Source organism: Nomascus leucogenys, chromosome 3 (genome assembly GCF_006542625.1).
Source record: "Nomascus leucogenys isolate Asia chromosome 3, Asia_NLE_v1, whole genome shotgun sequence".
Classification (NCBI taxonomy): domain Eukaryota; kingdom Metazoa; phylum Chordata; class Mammalia; order Primates; family Hylobatidae; genus Nomascus; species Nomascus leucogenys.
In genome coordinates, this window is record NC_044383.1 from 1,427,080 (window position 1) to 1,448,040 (window position 20,961).

General features: G+C 62.4%; 1 protein-coding gene across 2 annotated transcripts; it reads right to left on the reverse strand.

Annotated features, from left to right (window-relative positions):
* Positions 1 to 270: 270 nt before the first annotated feature.
* On the reverse strand, positions 271 to 20,717 carry DPYSL4 (dihydropyrimidinase like 4). Of its 2 annotated transcripts, none has more exons than XM_030805130.1 (14): positions 19,117 to 19,297; positions 15,475 to 15,563; positions 13,638 to 13,822; positions 11,470 to 11,634; positions 9,559 to 9,620; positions 9,380 to 9,460; positions 7,889 to 7,957; positions 7,401 to 7,521; positions 5,879 to 6,035; positions 5,420 to 5,561; positions 4,249 to 4,419; positions 3,547 to 3,726; positions 2,440 to 2,605; positions 271 to 1,202 (listed from the first exon to the last, which is right to left on the reverse strand). In XM_030805130.1, exons 1-14 carry the CDS (start codon positions 19,153 to 19,155, stop codon positions 1,111 to 1,113), a joined length of 1,719 nt encoding a protein of 572 aa, XP_030660990.1. In that variant the 5' UTR covers positions 19,156 to 19,297; the 3' UTR covers positions 271 to 1,110. The 2 variants fall into 2 exon arrangements, with proteins under 2 accessions (XP_030660990.1, XP_030660980.1); XM_030805120.1 differs by lacking the exon at positions 19,117 to 19,297 and adding an exon at positions 20,088 to 20,717 and having other exon boundaries at positions 282 to 1,202.
* Positions 20,718 to 20,961: the final 244 nt, after the last annotated feature.

A 20,961-nucleotide genomic window follows, 5' to 3' on the forward strand; every position in this document is an offset into this window, starting at 1 on the left:
CCGGGTGGCGGTGGGGTGTGCTGCACTTCCACACACTCCCATGCATGCTGCCCGGCCTTCTGGGGTGGCTCGGGCTGTCCGATGAGAATGTAGCGGGGGGCCCTCGGCCCCGCCCTGGCTGTTGGCTGCCCTGCCGGCCCTCTTCCCTGAGAGGATGAGCTCCTCCCTGCCATTCAGGGGAGAAGAGCTGTGGCTGCAGGAGTCAGACCAGCCCACAGCCAGCCAGGCCCTGCCTGTGTAGAGACGGCGTGGGGGAGAGGAGACGGGGCCTTCCACGCACAGGCGGCTTCAAACCCAGACGTCTTTAATGGGCCTGATTCACATCACAGGCAGGATGACTGCCTGTCCGGGCGGTGGGTGGCATGCGCAGGTTCCTGGCTAGCGTCCTCAGTGTACAAAGCTGCGACTACGAAGCCTACGGAAATACACAATCTAAGAAGAGGACAGTGTCCTCCTAAAGCATCGCAAAACTTCCCTGGACGAGGGCTACACGCAAGCTTAGGTGTGGGCCTTGGGGTGCGTAAAAGGGACCCTCTGCGGGCGGGGCTGTGCTGCACCAAGTTCTCATGGGTCCGTGAAGTCTCAGCAGCTGTGTGAGGCAGGAGGGCTCTGTGCCCACTTTCCTCCCGGGCCTGCGATGGGCACAGACCTGAGGAGTGGCTGCGGGAGTGTGGGGCTCTGCGAGGCAGTGACTGGTGGTGGGGAGGCGGCGGCAAATGCCCACCAGGCGGGACTCGGCCCCTCGCCGGTTCGCCAAGAACCCTGGTGTCCAGCTGCTCCCATGCTGTGAGCCTGGCAGGTTCCCTGTCCCCATGCTGGGCCCAGCGGGCACTGGGGTGCCTGGGCTCAGGCTGCCGGCATTGCCCCTGCCATGTGGCGCCACCTCACCCTGGCAGTGACATCTCCCCAGGTTCAGCCCTTCTCTTGAGAGGCTCTTGGCAGCAGGACCTGGGACCCCACAAGGAGAGCCTGTGTGGAGGGGGAAGGCAAGACCGCCAAGCACCTTCAAGAAACTTCTACAAAAGAAAACGCTAAGGAGGGGGCGAGTGCCCTGGGGCCCCTGTGGCCTCGGGTGGGGCCAGCACGGCTCACAGGGCCGGTCCTGGGCGTCTAGGAGAGAGAAGTGATGTTGGAGCGGCCGCCGGGTGGTGCCATGATCTTCTGTGCTGTGCGTCGGGCAATGTGGTCATCAGCCTGAGACCCTGAAGAAAGGGCACAGGTAGGCAGGGGAGAATGGGGCAGGGGAGAATGGGGCAGGGGAGAACGGGGCAGGGGAGAAGGGGCAGGGGAGAACGGGGCAGGGGAGAATGGGGCAGGGGAGAACGGGGCAGGGGAGAATGGGGCAGGGGAGAACGGGGCAGGGGAGAACGGGGCAGGGGAGAAGGGGCAGGGGAGAAGGGGCAGGGGAGAATGGGGCAGGGGCAGGGAGAATGGGGCAGGGGCAGGGCAGGGGAGAATGGGGCAGGGGCAGGGGCAGGGGAGAATGGGGCAGGGGCAGGGGCAAGGTCCCTTCTATTCAAGGCGTGAGGCAGTCAGTGGCTGCGTCAGTGGGGCCAGGACTGCGGAGCCCCCGCACACCTGCCACCACCAGAAGGCCAAGCAGACCAGGTGCCCAGCAGGCCTCCCATCCCTGAGGCCTGGGGTGCAGGCGAGGCTGCCCAGGAGATCATAAGACCTGCAGGGACCGCGGGCTCCAGGCTGACCCTGCAGGAAGCCCTTCCTGTCCCGAGAGGAGCCCAGGCCAGTCCTGCCTCATCCCTGCTGTGGGCCACGGGTGATGAAAGGCTGCCCCTGGCCTCCCAGACAGAGCTGGGTTCTCAGGGTCCTGCCCCAGGCCTGAGTCCCCAAGAGGTGAGCAGGGCTTTGCTGTCACCTTCCAGGGTCCGGAGGATGCACCAGAAGCGACGCCAGAGGCCGGACCCTGGCAGCCTGAGCCCTCCCAGGCATTCCTGTGTATCCCTCCAGGCGCCGGAACGCAGCTCAGACCCCTCAGCCCTCCCAGGCATTCCTGTGTATCCCTCTGGGGCCCCAGGACACAGCTCAGACCCCTCCCTTGTGCCTCACGCTTGGTTCTGGGCCGGCTGGGTGGGGACCTGGATTCCACATGATCCTGATGTCCTCATCAAGGCCCCTCACCTCCCCTGAGGCTGGATCCATGCTCACTCCTGGGCTCCATGTGACAGCCCCACCCCAGTGCCACTCTCTTAAAGGTGAGGGTTCATCACAGCTACCCTGGGCAGACAGCGGGCAGGAGGGGCCTCCCTAACTGGGCTCAGCCCTTGGCCCCCACAACACCCCCAGCAGCATCTCCTGCCCCAGTCCCCAGCTGGCTGCCTTCCATGTGCAGCCCCTCTGGACACAGGCTGAGCCCTGGTACCTGAGGCCCCAGATGCTCCGGCAGAGCCCCTCACCCCCACCGGTGCCCCAGGCCCAACTCACCAGATAGGCTGAACCCCGACTGATGTAGGTTGCGCACAGGAGGGACTGAGATCTTGCCTGGGCAGGATGCACGGGCCTGAGCGCCACTCCCTGGCTTGGCAGGTACCATCACCTCGTGGACGGGCCCATCATACAGCCCACGGGGCACGCCGTGGATCTCCGCCAGCTGCCGGGGGGTGGGGGCAGAGACGGGGCATGAGGGGCTGAGCATGGGAAGCTGGAGGGCCAGAGACGGGGCATGAGGGGCTGAGCATGGGTAGCTGGAGGGCTGGGCCTGCTCTGCGCCTCTCCAGTGCCAGCTTCAGGAATTTGGGGCTGCCCTGGGGGGGTGCTCACCCCACGTTCACACATGCCTCCCTCCTTGCAGTCCTCCCCGTACATGTATAACGCCCACCTGTGGTCCCACCTACACGTGTGCGCAAACGTCCCTCCCCTCAGTCTTACCAACACAGGCGCACACGCTCAACCTCCCTCCGAGGCCCCATGTGCACTTGTGTGTGCACAGACACCACTGCGAGTGTCCCTGTGCATGTGTGAAGCACCTGGTGGTCTGGGCAGACCACGCCTGCTGCACTGTTGGACACGGATGATCCTGGGCAAGCGTGGCGTCACCACAGTAAGAGACTGGAAGGCCACGGGGAGGGGCTCCCGTGGCTGAGCTCCTGAGAGCTCGTGTGGAGAGGAGCACACGCCCCAGTCCACAAATCGGTGTGCACATCTGTCCATGGGCAATCCCAGAAGGACCCACACTGAGGTCCAACTGGCAGCTCCCGTGGGGAGCTAGATTTCTGCTCACTTTATATCTGTATTTTCTCTAACAACCGTGGATGACTCGGGTGGGACCCAGCTGCCGTTCACAGGCGCTTGCAGAGCTGATCCAGGGCCCGAAGGTCCCAGTGCCATGGGCTCCTCCCCTGCCATCTTCTGGGAGCAGGCTCTGCTCCACTTAGACCCACCAGGGCCCTGGACAAGCAGCGGCCCCGCCCCGTCTTCCTGACCCCTCCGAGGGCCGGGTCAGGCTGACCAGGGGTGCGTTCTGGGCCCAGAACTCAGCGCCCACCTGCCCACCTGCCTACCTGCACAACACCCTTGCGGGTGCCGCCCTACCCTGTTGCGAGCTTTGATCCTCTTGTAGACGAAGTCTGGGAATGTTTTCCGAGGGACGAAGCGGCCCGCCCCCGGGGTGACAAACATCTTCCCGTCCTCCAGCACCACTCGGCCCTGACTTATGACCACGGCGGGTGCTCCCCGGCACTCCACTCCCTCGAAGATGTTGTACTCCACGTTCTGGGGAGAGAGGCCCGAGGGTCCAGTGCCTCCAAGCTGGGGCCCAACAGTCCCATCCCCGATGAGCCGCTGGAGCACTGCGGCCGCCCAGCGTGGAGCAGGCCCGGTGTGCCTGCACTGAGCCCCTAGCAAGATGCTGGAACTGAGGGCTTGGAACTTGGGATGAATGCCCCCCTCAGCCTACGGACCTCGTTTCTGAGTCTTGTTTCTCTCAAGGACAAAGGGGCGTAGGCAGGCAGGGAGGATCATTTCTCCCTTGGCTAAGCAGGTGCACACGGCACTGCTCTGCCCCAGCCTCCTCCACGGCACAAGGGGACCACAGATGAGTGGCCACGCAGCGAGGTGACGTGGACAGGGCCTGTTTCAGTGCCTGGCCTGGGACAGGCTGTGTGGACGGCCCTGGGATGGCTGAGGCCACTGCTGCTGCCATGTGGGCCTCTGTCCTGCGCCTCTCCTGGTAAGGCTGCCCCGGGGTCCCAGCCCCACAAAGGCCAACTCTGACTTACAGCTGCCTTTTCTTACCAGATTGTGGCTCTTGGCAGAGATGATCTTGGTGGCCTTGGGGTTCCATATGACCAGGTCAGCATCAGAACCCACAGCCACTCGCCCCTTCCTTGGGTAAAAATTGAAGATTTTGGCAGCATTTGTACTGGTCACCGCGACGAACTCATTCTCGTCCATCTTCCCAGAGGCCTGGGGAACAAGAAGGCTGAGCTGAGGGCGACGGGTGGGGCTGGGGTGGGGCTTGCGCGAGGACAGACACTGGGCCACCAGGACCCCACAAGGATGGATGCCAGGCCACCAGGCCCCCATGAGGACAGACGCTGGGCCACCAGGCCCCCCACAAGGTTGGATAGCAGGACACGGGGCCCCTGCAAGGTCAGATGCTGGGCCGCTGGGACCCCACAAAGATGGATACCAGGCCCCCTCGAAGACGGGCACTAGAGTGCCACCCAGGCAGCCAAGATCAGGACAGGGCTCCAGCCACGGCCCTCACCATGGCAATACTCGGGGTAAGAACGCCTGCCAGGCTGCACTGGTGAATCAGTGAGCCCATCTCAGTGATGCCTGCTGGTCTGCCCCTTCCTGGGTGAAGGCTTTCTGCATTCACTTTGTGGGTAAAGCTTCCACGAAGGTTCAGCGAGAGTGAAGCTTCAATGGCAACACCTGTGTCCCCTGAAGGACGTGACAGTCTCCTTGGGGAGCCCTGGAGGCTGGGGAGGCAGGAGCAGCTGAGGGGAAGAGCTCAGTTGCCGGGGGCGGTGGGGCCGAGGATGCGGGAGGGCGCAGGAGGGGGCGGTGGGGCCGAGGATGCGGGAGGGCGCAGAAGGGGGCGGTGGGGCCGAGGATGCGGGAGGGCACAGGGCGGGGCAGTGTGCGACGGGTCCTGAGGGCATCGCAGGAGAGCACTAACGTCACAGCATGGAGGCCCCATGCTGACCCCTGGGCACAGTGTCCAGGCACCACTAGAGTCTGCTGGGGGACAGGGGGCTACCAGCTGCCCCTGCTGCTGTTGGAACCTCGTCTGGAGGGGCCAGAACCACGTGTCTGAGGTGCCCTGGGAGGGGATCTGCCACCCTGGAGCCCGTGTGCTCTGATCTGTTTGGTGAGATGGGTTCCCTTCTGACCAGCCGTCAGAATCCCGCCCACAGCCACTCCCCAGACGGCGTGCCCCGGCCAGGTCTGTGCTCACCACGCATTTCTCCCAGACCACTGACATGCGCTCCTCAATGCCATTGGTGCCCTCGGGGATCAGCGTGAAGTTGTCCTTGCCCACAGCTTTCTGGGCAGTGGTGAAGGTGCAGTGGGCGCTGCCTGTCACCTGGAGGTCCCCGCTGGAAACAAGCCAGGGTCAGAGGGGCCCAGGGGTCCTCGCCTTCCTGAGGCGGCAGAGGCCAGGTCAGCTCCAGCCCCCTTGGCCAGCATAGCCGCAGGGGCTAGAGGTCATCTGAGCGGCTCTCGCTGTGCAGAGCTGGTGCCTCTGTACAGGGGAGCCCCCGCTGGGACCAAAGGGCTCAGACTCCCCCCCCACCCCACCACTGTCTGGGCTGCCCCACGGGAGCCATGGGAGAGGCCTGGGGTGTCGGGGCCACAGCCTTGGCAGGGTGTGCAGTGGGCGGCCAACCTGGGGCCACCTGGAGTGGCTGCTTACCTGGACAGCAGGCAGGTGAGGTGGTCTGCCGTGGTGGGGTCTGGATTGACAGGTGGTGATGTGACGAAGGCTGCGGCCTTGGCCCAGTTCTTGCTCCAGTAGTGGGAACCGTCGGTGCCCAGGCTGGCGGTGATGGGCTCCCCAAACACGACCACCCCTGCAGCATGAGGCCCATGAGAGGTGCCCCGCCGGCCACCTGCACCCCCTGGGGCCCCAAGCACTGCTGCTGCTGACACCCCTGACTGCCCCTCGCTTTCCTTGCCTGGGACAGCTTGTGCCCAGTCTAGAGTCCCTGGCCCTGGGCAGGAGGTGGGGCAGAGGCCTGGGTCCCGGGCAGACATGGTTGGCCCTGGGGGTCCTTCTGGGAAAGGGAGTCTGGCCTGCGGACGCCGAGTCCTCTCTCTGCCCACACCCCACCCCAGGACCCCAGGCACTCCAGCGGGGCCAGGGCGTGCCTGTGGGCTGTGAGGCACAGTGAACTGCATGGCGGCTGACCGGCCTGGGGTGCCCTGGCCATGGCCTCACCAGGGTTCCAGCTCACAGCTGAGGCAGCTCCCACCAGTGGGTGGGGGAGAAATGCTCCCAGGTGGGGTGGGGCACCCCCCGAGAAGAGCCTGGCGGGTGGAGTACCCCTGAGAAGGGCCTGGCAGGTGGGGTACCCCTGAGAAGGGTCTGGCCTACTGCCTCCAGGCTGCTTGGTGTCCTGAGTGCGGCCCGGGCCTCACCCCTGTAGACCCCCATTCACCTGCACGCCTCAGAGTCCTTTTCCCAGTTAACTGAGTGCGTTTCAGTTTCAACCCTTGATGCAGGAAACACATAGAAGGGCACCACCACCTCCTTCCCTGCCCAGGGACCTGCACAGCCCCAGGCAGGCCCAGAAAACGAGGTCTCTCAGGACTCAGTGGGGATAGCAGGAGAAGGGGAAACCAGACCAGATCCAGAGGCTGCCTTGGGGACACCCCTTCATTTACCCGTCACCTGGGTTCTGTGCCCGGATCCTTGGCCCTCTCCAGCCCCAGTGATTGCTGGGGCTCCCTGGACCCTCTGAGCCCAGTAGTCTCTGGGGGACCCCACAGTGAAGCCGCTGCCAATCACAGCTCTGGGTGCCCCCCCCAGGCCTGAGGCTCTCTGCAGTGCCAGGCTCCAGCTGGCTGGCATTCTGTGGGCGGGTAGCACCCCGGCTCTGGACACAGCAAATAGCAATGTAGGGGGGCCTCCTTGTTGGAACTGGAATTCTCTCTTAGAGACACTCCTCATCATTCCATTCTCCCCACACCCACCCCCACTGGAAATAGGATGAGCAGCCCCATGTTTTGCCTCAGGGCCGCTGGTGAGCAGCTGCTGCTCCAGCGCGGCTGGAAACTCAGGTCCAGCCCCCGCCCCGCCCTGCCCCGATGCGGGGACTCAGGGTCCAGCTCCCCACCCCCATGCAGGGACTCAGGGCACCTGCATCTCCCCAGGGTTGCACCAAGGAGGCCGAGACCATGGCCCCTCGGCATCAGAAGCCGGGCTGGGTGCTCACCTCTGCGCTTGGCCTGGGCGATAGCGTCAGCCGCCCCCTTGCTCATCACCTTGGTGACGTACAGAGGGCAGTTGGCCTGCTTGGCGATGGTGACAGCTCGGTACACCGCCTCAGCCTCCACCTGGGGATGAGATGAGAGGGATGAGGCCACACGAAGGCCCTGGGACTCCAGACCAGTGTGGGCAATGGGGATGCCCAGGGGTCACCCATGGGATCCCAGGCTCAGGGCAGCCTAGTAGGAGCGGCCCAGCCTTGGGCTCAGTGCCTGGACCTGCCCACGCCACCTTCTGGGCCTCGGGTATAGGCTGTAGGGTTGTGGGGGGATGGAGGACAAGTGCCTGGCACGGGGAGGATTCATGCCTCCCAGATGAGGTCGGGGTGAGCACAGTGGCGGGGCCAGGAGCCCGGGGCCAGGGTCAGCACAGCCCCAGGCAGCAGTGATCTGGGTGGAGTTGGCTCGGGTGTGCCGTGGTGCCCTGGGATCTTACCTCCTCAGGGTGGCTGAGCACGTGGCCCTCGGGGCCAGTGATGCCGAGCTCCAGCAACCGCTTCTGCTCCTAAAGAAACCAACAGGATGCCTCGCTCCAGCCCTGAAGGGCGCCTGGGCCTTGGATGCTAAGCCCAAGGCTGGGAGGCCCCATTCCCCAAGTGGTCCTGGACCCTCAGGCCTCCCAGAATTTCCCAGCCACAGAGAACTCAGAATAGAGGGCAGAGGGGCTTGGAGAGGTGTGATTCCTGCTCCCTGAGTTACCAAGGAGGGGACGGCTCGGACAAGGGAAGTGGCTCGCCCAAGGCTGCAGGGCTCCTGACTGATGGCGCCAAGACCCCACCCCCCCGACTATGCCCATCACACTGACTCCCCCAGCGGGGGCATGTGTAGGGGTGTGCACAGGCAGGGAGGGGTGTGCACAGGCAGGGAGGGGTGTGCACAGGCAGGGAGGGGTGTGCACAGGCAGGGAGGGCTCTGCAGGTCAGGAATGGACGCCCACTCCTTCCTCCAGCACTGCCCTTCCATGGAGATTTGCACTACAGCGTCCGCTCGTGTCAGGGAAGACATGTTACTGGCCAGGAGAAGCAGCCCCAATACTGAGGCTCCCTCCCGCTGTAGGTGGAGCATCCGCTGGACTCAGGACGACCTCCTGACGGTGCAGCTGGGGCCTGGCCTTGGGCCACAGAAGTGTCTGTGATGCCCCGATGCCCTCACAGCTGGACGGGTGGACGAGGACACTGGGGACCCCCCACGTGCCCCTGCCTGAGTGCCACCATCTTCCTGTAGAGCTCAGGACGCGGGCAGAGCCCGTCCTGTCCCAGGAAGTCTCACTGTGGGTTTGCAGTGTCAGGGAGGTGTGTCCTGTGTGGGGACCCCCACTGAGGTCCCATGGGGATGGGGTAGCCCACCCTCTGAACTCTATCTGTACCTGTGGGTGCCTGAGCTAGAGGGGAAAACAAGTGCAGGGCCCAGGGGCTCGGGAGCCAGGCTGCCTCACAGCCCCAAGGGCCTGGGGGCTCGGCGCCACTGCATGCGGGCTCAGGCCCTCCCCAGCCCAGTGGGATGTGTCTGAAGGATGTGGCCCTGTCAACATGGGTGCCCTTGGCTGGAAGGAAGGTGGTAACCCAACCCCCAGAGAGGACCCCGCTCCACAGGAGGGGCCTCGATCCACGGGGCTGACACTGTGGTTTTGAGGTATTTTGGATAAGAAGTGTTGATCAAGGAGAAGCTGTTTTATGGCCTCAAAGCTTCCCACCACCCCCCAGTCTCTCTAACTCACTGGTTTACCTTTGACTCGGGGTAAGCTATGACCCTCCCTCAAGGTTTTGTGGGATTCTGTGCTGATGTCTGCGTATCATGAAAGTCACCCTCAGACCCCTGCCCCACACCACAGGCAGCCCCTGCCACACCGGCAGCCCCCGTGCCTGCCCCACGGCAGCCCCTGCCCCACGGCAGCCCCTGCCCCACCAGCAGCCCTGCCCCATGGCACCTCCTCCACGATGTCCCCGTTCTCAGCGTGCACCTGGGCCAAGGCCCCCAGGTCCCGGATGATGCTGAAGATCTCGTACATCTGGGAAGAGAAGTGGTGGGGCCGTGGGTGGGACTGCGCCTGCACCAGCAGTGGCCTGGGACACACCTGCCCACTCCCTTCTCCACGCCTGCCCTTACCTGGCTGTCGCTGCACTGGCACCGGTCCTTGTATGCCATGAAGACCAGGAAGGAGTTCACGCCTGGAGAAGAGGCAGGGGTCAGAGGCTCAGCCATCACCAGTCAGACAACCCCAGGAGCCTCTGCTGCTCCTGCCCACTGGAGGGTTGGGGGTCTTGGGCCCCTCCCCCGCAGTGCTTCCTTTGCTGGCTTGCCAGCCCTGCGAGCAGACCCCCGCTTCCACGCAAACACCAGCAAGCTGGGAAGTGAGGCAGAGGCAGCTACACCCAGGCCCTCCTCGCCCGCTCCTGTGCTCCGGGTTACGAACTGATTGTCCACCCAGCGGCAAATGCGGGTGAGAACCCCTCACACCAGTCCAGCAGACCCCCCTGTTACTGGAAGAATCACTGTGCCTGGGCTCTTGGCCTGAGTTCCACTGGCTCCCTCCTGGAAGTGTGGCCCAGGCCGTGCTGTGCTGCTGACCTGCATTCTGGCCATCCAGCACATCCAGCACCTGCCTGCAGGGCCTTGGAGCCCCACTTGCCATGCCTGGCTCACAGTGCAGGCTTGTGGGACCACCCAGATATCAGGGCTGGGCCCTTAGGACAAGCAGAAGGACCAGGGGCTGCCTCTGATGTTGGGGCTCAAACAGGAAGAGGGCTGAGCTCTCCTGTTTCCTGGGCAGCCAAAGCCCATCCACCTCCCTCAGGACTCAGAACTTGTGTGGGGACTGGCCTGGGCCTGGAGGCAGGATCCCAACCTCCCATCACTCAAGCCCACCCAGCCCACGGCACCCCCTCCTCACTGGGTGGAAAGTGCTAGTGTGACAAGCTAAGGCACGCTGGGGAAACTGAGTCACCCTGTGCCCCACAAGCCATCCCTCCAGGTAGCAACCTGCATGTGACCTGGAGTTTGAGACCTGCCCCCGAGTGTCTGACGAAGGTGATGGCTGGGATGCAGTGCTGTCCCTGCAACGCCACCCCGTGGGCACAGGACCTATGACTCCTGCATGGCGCTCGGGGAGCAGAGGCCCCAGCACTGCCAACACAGGGTGTGGGGAGGTGGAGGCCCTGCTCCCACCTCCACTCTGAGACACGAGGCCACAGGCCTCCCGATTCCACTCACAGAACAGCATGGGTGGCACAGCAGCTGCCTGGAGTGAGGCCCAGGGACCAAGGATTGACGGGCTCCACCAGCCCCCGGGCAAGGAGGTGAGGGGTCCTGACACCAAGGGGCACCTGTGTGATGACCGTCACCCTCTGGGGAATGGGAACCCGGAGGAATGGCCTTGAAGAAATGCCCCTGCCCCCTTCAGGCCTGTGGGGAGTAGGTAGCAGGCATCCCTGGGAGTGCCAGGGCCTGACAGCCTCTGGACTTGCCCGGACCCCATCCCGCCCCCACCTCCAGGCTGGAAGCTGTGGGCTGGACTCAGATTAGGAGAGATCAGTTATAATCAGATATGACACTTGTCAAACCCACCATGAAACTCTGATGTGGTTTTAGCTGCGAAGGTTTTTTGTGGGGAAAAATGTTAACTTGTTTATAGACTGATCTGTTTCAGCATCGGTGACAACAAAGAGATACGGATTTAAAAGGGTCTCCCTCTGAAAGGACCCCCAGATGCTAGGAGAATGGGGAACTGCTGCTCTTCCACCCTGGGCAGCCTCTTTTCTAAGAAACGAGGGACCTGCTGCATCTTTTCATCGGGAGGACAATTCCAGGATGGGGCCCTCGGATTGGGAAAGAGAAGGCCTCTTGGTCTAGGGCCTCCGAAGGTGGGATGGGCCTTCAGATGACTTTTCTCCAACTTCCACTCAAACCTGGACACCAGCCCCCAGGGCAGAGCAGCACCATCGGCAGGACACAGGGTCAGGGCAGAGGCCCCTCCACCAGGCTCCATGCCCGCCCTCCAGCCCCTCCAGCCACCCTCACCCTTCTCCTTGACCAGGGCCTCCAGCTCCTCCTTGATGCTCTCGTGCCAGCGGGTGATGTCCACGTGCAGGGAGTAGTCGCAGCAGGCCGCGCTGTCCGCCCGCTCCCGCCATTGCTCGTAGGCCGCCAGCAGGCTCACACCCGCGTCGGGGAAGACATGGTCCACTGTGAAGGCAGCATGGTCAGCAGCTTCCCCCACCGGTCCCTGGTTCCCACCTCTGCCTCCTCCATGGAAGATTCTGTTTCATGTTCCCAAGAGACCAGAGGACCATTTGAGGGAGACACAGCAGAGGCCACTGGCCCCTGAGAGAGGATGACGCTGCCACGAACCTGTTCTGTCGCTTTGTTCAAAGAGGAACCTTCTGTCCCAAGTCCCCCAGCCACCCTCTGAGCACAGAAGGGAGAGGGGAGAGAGGAAGAGCCCCACCCCAAACCATCCCCACTCCCACACTGCACTTGGAGGAGCACGGGAGGTCAGGGCTTTGCCCTGCCTCCAGCTCCTGTCTCAGCCTGGGTGAGGCACCCCCAGGGCCAGGCTGGGCCAGTGCACTGTCCAAGGTGCTGGGCCCCGCCTCTGGGTGCCTTCCTAGAACAGTGGGAGCTGGGCTGGTTTCCCGAGTGCCCCACAAGGCTTGAAAGGGGCCATCCTGCCCCCTGCACACAGCCAACATGCTGCTGCCCCACGAACCACATACCCAAGGCCCAAACGCTGCTCACTGGCTTCTCCTGGTGCAGCCAGGGACAGCTCCAAGCCAGGTGGTCTGACAGGAGGGCACGCCCACCAGGGATGCCTTCCTCCAGCACAGCCCTCCCTTGGGCCCCTACGCATCCCAACAGGATGAAGTGGGCACCCACCCTCCCTGCAGCCACCCACAGTGCCAGCCTGGGCCTGCAGGCCGAGGAAGACAGAAGCAGGACAGAGACCAGCCTCGTGTCTGTGGTGTTTCTGTCTTCACGGGGACCCACAGCTGGCCAGGTGCCTTGGCACTGGCACGAGGCAGGTGGTCTCCACTGTGCAGATGTCCTGACTGGCTTGGGCCACCCCCTGAAGGGCGTGAGCAGTGGCCAGTCTCCTCAGACTGCAAGGTGGGCTGCTGCTGGTTTTTCCTCCCTTTGTGGCTGAGTAAACCAAACCAAGCTGTGATCTGGTAATGGCTAAATGTCCCCGCGAGGTGTCTCAGGGTCCTCAGAGCTGCCCTCCCCAGAGTGCCAGGGACACAAGGCAACTTAGGTGCATTAACTTACACATGCCTCACAAGCTCGTGAGGCCAGTGTTCTGTTGTACAGATCAACAAAGTGTGACTTATATAAGCCAGCTGAGTTATCTGGAGTCACCCAGCTAGAAAACCATAGAACCAGGTTCAGCTATAGGCTCCTCAGACCCATTCTCAACCACAGCAGTGATGTCTGCTCCAGACGCATGCAGCGGAGTGAATGGCACCCAAGGTCACACAGCGCGGTCAAGGTCTAGGCTCTGGGGCCTCGTCCTGGCTCCTGAGCTCACCACGAGCTCATGGTGGGCAGGCAGACTCCCCTCACCCGCCTGTTAAACTAGGCTTAGCTGAGCCCAGCCGGGCTGAGCTCAGAGGGTTTTAGGAGGAGAGCATGTGAGCCGATGGGTGTCAGGAGAGAGCCCGTGCTGGGCACGCAGCCAACACTACAGAAATAGTAACTCTGGTTATTTTTTGATGGAATAATAATGAGCATTGCTTTTATCTTTTTCTAAAAATACAGTCTCCATCCTTAACTCTTCTTGACATGAGCAAGAACCTTCCAGATGTCAAGCTTCCGAGGCGTGTGGCTCAAGGTCAACATGTATCTGGCATTTCAGAAAGCATGACCCCTCCCCTCACCCAAGGCATTTGAGTTTTCCAAACCCCAGCTCTGGGCCGGCTACTAGTACCCAGGAAAGAACAAGTGGACACACATCAGTCACTGATTTCCAGCCCTGGAACTCCCAGGAGCATTCCAGAGCTGGCCACGCAGAAACACCCAAAGCGAGACACAGGGATAAGAAAGGCACTCTAGGTTCTCAGACAGATGCAATAAAGGCGGACAGCTGAGAGAGGCACCTTTAGGCGACACGCCTCCTCCCACAAACACCCGGCCAGAGGGAGGGGCGGCAGACGCCGGCTGCCCCCTGTAGAGGAGGAGCCCCAGACACTCACAGATCATGGTGGTTCCTCCTGCTAGCGCTGCCTTGGTGCCCTGACAGAAGTCATCAGCCGGGGTCATGCCCAGGACGGGCATCTGCAGCCTTGTGTGGACGTCAACACCACCGGGAAGGACCATCAGGCCGTGGGCGTCAATGGTCTTGATGCCCCCAGGGACGATGAGGTTTTCTCCAATTTGTCTGAAAACAGCAGAGATTTCACTGGTTACAGGGAGCCCAGGTCAGAGCCCAGATGGGCTCCCAGCAACGCAGCAGAGCTAAAGCGTTTGCATGAGCTCCAGACCCCAAGGAAAAGGCCAGCACGGCTGGCCACTCACTGGACTAGCTCCTCAGGAGTGCCAGGGAGCAAAGCATCCCTCGGCGCAGCTCAGGACGGTCACTGCAGGGTCCAGCCTCACACAGACGCCACGCCCTGTGGTTTCCCACTCAGGTCCCTGGTTGCTACTTTTTTGACTAGAGGTGGGAGCGGCTTGACAGAAGCAGGTGCACTAATAGGTGTGGGCACCAGTATTCAGGAAGCACCTGCTGTGAGCCAGGCATGGTACTAAGTGCCATGATGAACAAAGAAACGCAGAAGCTGGTGTCCTGCTTTCACCCTACAGCCACCCAACATGCCTCTGCCCTCCCCAAAGGCCGGGGCTCTGACAGTGGCCACCAGCTTACCGCTGCCAAGGATGGGTTTGGAAAAGAAACCTCTCCCATGGATTTCACCCAAAAGTCAATGCCTGAATACCACGTGACCAGTGTGTACACAAGAGCTGGGAACGTATTTTCACCTGCCTGGATACCACGTGGCCAGTGTGTACACAAGAGCTGGGAACGTATTTTCACCTGCCTGGATACCACGTGACCAGTGTGTACACAAGAGCTGGGAACTATTTTCAACTGCCTGGATACCACGTGGCCAGTGTGTACACAAGAGCTGGGAACGTATTTTCACCTGCCTGGATACCACGTGACCAGTGTGTACACAGAGCTGGGAACTATTTTCAACTGCCTGGATACCACGTGACCAGTGTGTACACAAGAGCTGGGAACTATTTTCAACTGCCTGGATACCATGTGACCAGTGTGTGCACACGAGCTAGGAACTATTTTCACCTGCCTGGATACCACGTGACCAGTGTGTACACAAGAGCTGGGAACGTATTTTCACCTGCCTGGATACCACGTGGCCAGTGTGTACACAAGAGCTGGGAACGTATTTTCACCTGCCTGAATACCACGTGACCAGTGTGTACACAAGAGCTGGGAACGTATTTTCACCTGCCTGGATACCACGTGGCCAGTGTGTACACAAGAGCTGGGAACGTATTTTCACCTGCCTGAATACCACGTGACCAGTGTGTACACAAGAGCTGGGAACGTATTTTCACCTGCCTGGATACCACGTGACCAGTGTGTACACAAGAGCTGGGAACGTATTTTCACCTGCCTGGATACCACGTGACCAGTGTGTACACAAGAGCTGGGAATGTATTTTCACCTGCCTGGATACCACGTGACCAGTGTGTACACAAGAGCTGGGAACGTATTTTCAACTGCCTGGATACCACGTGGCCAGTGTGTACACAAAAGCTGGGAACTATTTTCAACTGCCTGGATACTACGTGGCCAGTGTGTACACAAGAACTGGGAACGTATTTTCACCTACCTGGATACCACGTGACCAGTGTGTACACAAGAGCTGGGAATGTATTTTCACCTGCCTGGATACCACGTGGCCAGTGTGTACACAAGAGCTGGGAACGTATTTTCACCTGCCTGGATACCACGTGACCAGTGTGTGCACACGAGCTGGGAACGTATTTTCATTTTCGGCAGAAACTTACTTTATCAAGCCGTCTTCAACGTGCACATCAGCGTAAAAGGACTGGTCGTCATTCACGATCCTCCCACCTCTGATCAGAAGGCGGTCACTCTATTGGGAACAACAAAGGGTAATTCTTCTCCAAACTGAGTTACTCAGTAACACCCTTGGTGCAACTCCTTCCTCTGAAATTATGATTGAAACATTCAGGCAAAATTTCTAGACGTAAAAACGAGCACAAAAGCCTGCAGCGGTTTACTATTCCCGAAGAAGTGGCACCAGGAACTCAAAAACAGTTCCTCCTGGAAGCGCCACGCACGCCGCAGAGCTGCTGCTCAGGCCTCACTGAGGGCAAAGCCTGTGCTGGTGAAAGTGTGGCAGTGCCACAGGTCATATTTGCATCTTCTAATTTACCACTGGTTAAGGAGCCCCAGCCTGAGGTGGGAGGAGAACGCTGTCTCACGGCCTCCTGTGCAGCCTCAGGGATCCTGCTCTCCTCCACCGTCTTCCACCCACATGGAGGAGGCTGGGAGCTGATGGAGCTGGACTTTGGTTCCACCCAAACACTGCAGACCCGTGATGGTGCCAGGAGACGGAGGCAGAGCAGTGCCCCCACAGGCATGGTCCCCACCTGAGGAGACTGCCTCTCACTGAGGGGAGACCAACGGCAGCAAAGACACATGTGCACAGATCGTCACAGACATGACAAATGCACAGAGCACAGTGAGGGCGCCATGGTAGGGCCATGAGAGAGGGGCTTCGAGAAGGACCTCTGGGGCCGGGGTGGCTGATACAGGGGCAAGGCGGACATGGCGAGCGTTCCAGCCAGGAAGCAGCCTGGCCCTAGGACAGGAAAGGGCTTGAGCTGCCATCAGCAGACCTGGGAGGAGGCCGAGGGCTGGAACCTTCTGGTGGGGTGGTGGTGCCAGAGGCAGGTCGGTGCCCAGAGCTTGGCAGGGGCAGGATATGTAGGCCTGAGGACTCCATGCCTGACCCCTGACTGGGGGCCTTAAGCAGGTTTCAATCCTGGCTTGATGTTTTAAAGAGATCACCTTGGCTGCTGTGTTAGAAAGTAGATTGTGATGTGTAACAGTGGAAGTGGGATCATTGCTGGGGTGATTTCTGAGTGAGATGAGGGGCTCTGGGACAGGACTATGGGAAAGGACGGGAGGAGAGTGGATTCCAGAGAGGCTGGGAGTCAGGAGGGCAGGACTTGCTGACCAAGAGGCCATGGGGGTGATGGGGAAGAGATGGGGTGACCTCAGGTTCCAGTGCAGCTCGGACGCACTCCCAGTGGGACACAGAGCGTCAGGCTGGTGAGGCCGGCTCTTTGTGGGTCAGCCCTGGCAGCACAGCCCTGGCATTAGGGATTGACTCCAGTGCTTGGCAGTCATAAATCCACTTCTAAGAATCCTACCAGATGGCCGGGAAGCAGAAGATTAGGCAGAAAGTGGGATGTCACTGATGGGACTCTGCGTGACCGTCAGAGGTGAAGATCTGACCTCAGTGCAGAATGGGGGAGAGAAACACAAAAAAGGAGTGAAAGGAGGTGGAGAAGGACGCACGCACGGGCTGGACTCGGCAGCGCTTTTCCCTCCACTGTCTCGCGTGCGCCTCAGCACGCCCTACAACTGACCAGGCAGGACTGCATTTAGCAGAGAGGTCCGGCCTCCTGCTCTGGGTTTCCAGGGCCCACCCATAGGTGGCCAGGGCCCTAGCCCGGGGCTGCAGCCTTCACACACCGTCAGTCTGAACCCAAGAGCATTAAACTGAAACACACAATTCGTAAAACTCTCAGAATGAGAAGCTCATTATCTAGGAGCTCCATTACAGGATTCACTGCTGACATCTAACTGCGGGGCTGTATTTTCAGGATCCCAGTGACCTGCCAACCACTACCCCATAGTCTACAAACGGTTGGCAGAGTATGCCACAGGCCAGACCCAACCCTCTACCTGTCTTCATATAGCCCTAGGCTAAGAATGGTTCTTGTATATTCACTGAAAACAATTAGAGTATATCATAACTCAAAAATTCTACGAAGTTCACACTGCAGCATCCACAGATAAAGTTTTGTTGGAACGCAGTGGTGCCCATTGACTTCCTAAATGTCCAGGACTGCTTTCCTGGCAGGGCCAAGCAGCCGCGACAGGAACAGCGTGGTCCACAAGGCTGACAACATTTACTCTCGGGCCGGTTGTGGAAGAAGTTTTAGACCCTTGGTCTACAGAGCTGTCTGTTCCTCTCCTCCTGCTGCCCAGTCCCAGCTGAGCGCCAGGCTCAGCCCTGACCCGGCGCCACCATGCATTTGCTGAGCCTCTGTGGCCGCATCAGGCCCTGGCTGCCTTCCCGGCGCTGTCCCTCCTCTTCACTTTCCACCCCTCCCAGGGGACCCATGCATTTTCAAGGAAGCCCTAGAAAACGCAACCGGGCAGAGGGAGGCTTGAGGAGACGTGTGGTCTGGGCTCTCTGCTCATAGGCACCCAAGTGTTCAGGCACCCGCACTGAGACTGGGTTTGGAACCCAGAGGAGACGCAGCTGGGGCCATGCTCTTCTTACTGCAACTCATGCAGATAAAGGTGAAAGTTCCCGGGAAGCAGCTGCCCCTCCGCACTGACATGGTTGCCTGACCTGCCCTGGGAAGGGGTCCTCCTGCCACCCCCAAACTCAACCCCCACGTGCCAGCTGGCTGGCAAGACCTCCTGCATCAAGACCAGACCCAGTGGGGCAGAACCCTCTGGAGGCAGCAGCCCCTCCCGTCTGGAGAGGGGAGGGCTCCTTCCTCGCTCAGCGTCTCGGGGAGTGGGGCCCACAGCCCACGGCTCGAGCTAATGCCAGAGGTCAGACCCCACGGCCCTCCCGCCGAGGCCAAGTCCAGAGTCGGGTCTGGGACCCCATGGACTCCCCCGCCCAGGTCCTGCCGGTCCCGAAGCCTCCTTCCTCCCACCCCCATCTCCCGCCGCCCGAGTGGGGAGGCTTTGTTTCTGGCAGAGCGGGACCTCCCGCGCCGGTGCGTGTGGGTGTTGGGGAGGGGTCTCTGCTCTCGAAGGTTCAGGGGCTGCCGGGGCTCCCGGCCAGTGGCCCTTGACCGCTCGCTTTCCTTGGAGTCGCTCAACCCAGGTTAGTGGAAGGGTTCGGGGCCACCAGGGACTCCGGCCAGAGCGGCTGGGGCTAAATCGCTTTGTCTCGGACAAAGAGCTCCCGACGCGGCGCCAGTGCGTCCAAGGGGCGGGCAGCCCAGGGGCTGCGCCGGGAACGGCATCTCCCCGCGCCCCGGACCAGCCCGGGCCAACAAAGGGCCACGTCCGCCCGCCTCGCCCACCCGACCGCCGCGGGAGGAAGGAGCCTCTAGCGCTCTGAGGGACAGGCCGCCCGGCCCCAGGTTCTCCCCGGGCGCAGCCGAGGCTCCCGGAAGCCGGCAGGGCCGGGCCGGGCCTGGGCGCCCCGCTCCGTAAGGGGGTCTGCGCGGCGCTCGTGGGGACTCTCGGACCCTGGGGCGCGAAGGAGCTGGGCAGGGAAGGGCGGGAGCCGGGACAGGGGCCAGATGCAAAGGCAGGGACCCCCCCCCCCCGCCCACGCACAAGGCCAGGAGGGTCCGCCCCGCATCCAGGCCCCACTCCGGGCGGCGGGCAGGGGGAGCCGGGCGAAGCGGGTCCGGGCTCACCGTGATCCGGGGGATGCTTTTCTTGCCCTGGAAGGACATCCTGCTCCTGGGGGTCTCTGGCAGGGGCGGCACGAGCGGGGGCGGGCGGGGGGACGCGTGAGCCGGGATGCGTGCGTGGGGGCGGCGGGAGACAGACTGCGAGCGCGCGGGGCCGCACGGCTCCGTTCCGGTCCCGCCCCCGCTGGGCCCCGCCCCCACCCCGGCTCCGCCCCTGGCATGCCCCGCCCCCGATAGGCCACGCCCCAACCCGGGCCCCGCCCCCGCCCGCCCATCAGTCCCGCCCCCGCCCTCAGCCCCTCCTTCGCTTTAAAGCCCCCCACGCTGGGGCGGCCGCAGGGTCTGATCTCTGCACCCCGGGCCCCCGCGCGGACCTGCAGACGAGCGCTGGGTGGGAGTTTTAACCTGCTCCGGCTGATGTGTGCGGAGTTTGCACCCCGGGGAGACGAGGGAGAGAGTCCGGCCACGTCCTGCCAGGCCCCGCTCGCGCCCCCGCTGCCCTCCAGCACGGAACCCAGGTCCCGGGAGACGCAAGGCTCCCAAGGCCCCGGGATTCCGAGCCAGTCAACCCCGGGCCGCGACGCTCTGGGAGCTGCACCCGTGCAGGAAGGCGCCTTGGCCAAAGCCAGCTCCTTCGCAGATGACCCGGGCCGGGGTCCAGCGCCAGGCTGTGATCCCGCGAGGCTGTTCCGCGCTGGCCGCGAGAGACAGAGGGCAGGAGAAGAAGCGCGAGTAGGAGAGACACAGAGACAGCGAGACAGAAAGAGGCGCTCGCCCTCCCCAGGGACAGAGACGCGGTGGCGGGCGGGACCTCGGGGTGGGGGTGGTCGCAGGACCCAGAAGGCTCAGGACCTTTACGGATAGGGAGGCCCCCGCAGGGGGGAGCAGGGGAGCCCCACGCCCGGCGTCCTCCGGGTGCGAGGGTCTCGGGGAGTCCGGGCCCGGGCCCACGGCCTCTGTCCCGCGGTCACTACCTGCTGGGGGTCCCGGGCCTGGGCCAAGCCGGGCTGCCCTCGGGGACTTGCTGCGGCCGTTGAGGGGTCTCCGCAGTGCTGGCCCGACTGCTCCGAGTCTCCGCGCGCCCCGCAGACTCGCCTCCCAACCCGAGGGCCTGGGCGGCCGCCGCCCAGGGCGTCCAGCGGCAGCGTCTTGCTCTCGAAGGCGTCGTCCACGCAGCGGAACACACAGCCAAGCTTGCGCCGGGCCAGAGGCCTCGCAGGCTCCTGAGGCTGCCGCGCGGTCATGGCAGGAGCAGGCGACAGGATCCGGTCTCGGAGCCTCCTGTAGCGAGGTCTGCGTGGCAGGTGCACTGGGCGGACCTGGCGGCCGCGCCCTCGCCCCGCCTCTTGCTGCCCGGCCGCGCTGCGCAGAGCTGGCGCTGTCCACGTAGTGGGTACTGAACGCCCCATTCTGGCCCCTGGGTTAGTCTCAGCCACGCGCGGCTGCTCACCCTCAGGACACGCTGGGCGCTGGAAAGGCCAGGCAGGGAGCGCGCACTGGAGAAACTGCTATGGGAATCCCGGCCACATTTCCAGGCCCTTTGGGCCGTCCCACACCAGACAAGAAGGCCCTGACTCCGAAACCCTGGGCGAGTGTGGAGGGCGCGCGGGGTGGGGTGTACCTGTCCACGCAAACTGCTGCTGATCTCCCTTAAAACCGAGTTAGAGGCTTGGGGCGAGACAGGAGTAACGGGGCGATGCTGTCACTCCATCTGTCACTCTACCCAGCCTGCAGGGGCTGAATTTGAACCCACAGACTTCGGCCTTTGCGTTGTTAGCGCAGTCCGCATTTCAAAGTCACCATGACTTCGAGTACTGGCGGGGCCTGAGCCAGCAGAGCTAGGTCCAG

Coding starts and splice junctions, on each gene's coding strand:
- DPYSL4 (XM_030805120.1), bottom strand. CDS start 20,522: ATGGGGCGTTCAGTACCCACTACGTGGACAGCGCCAGCTCTGCGCAGC. Junction 15,564..20,087: donor AGGCCCGGGACCCCCAGCAG/GTAGTGACCGCG, acceptor TGTTCCCAATAG/AGTGACCGCCTTCTGATCAG. Junction 2,606..3,546: donor GGATCAAAGCTCGCAACAGG/GTAGGGCGGCAC, acceptor ACCCCCCGGCAG/CTGGCGGAGATCCACGGCGT.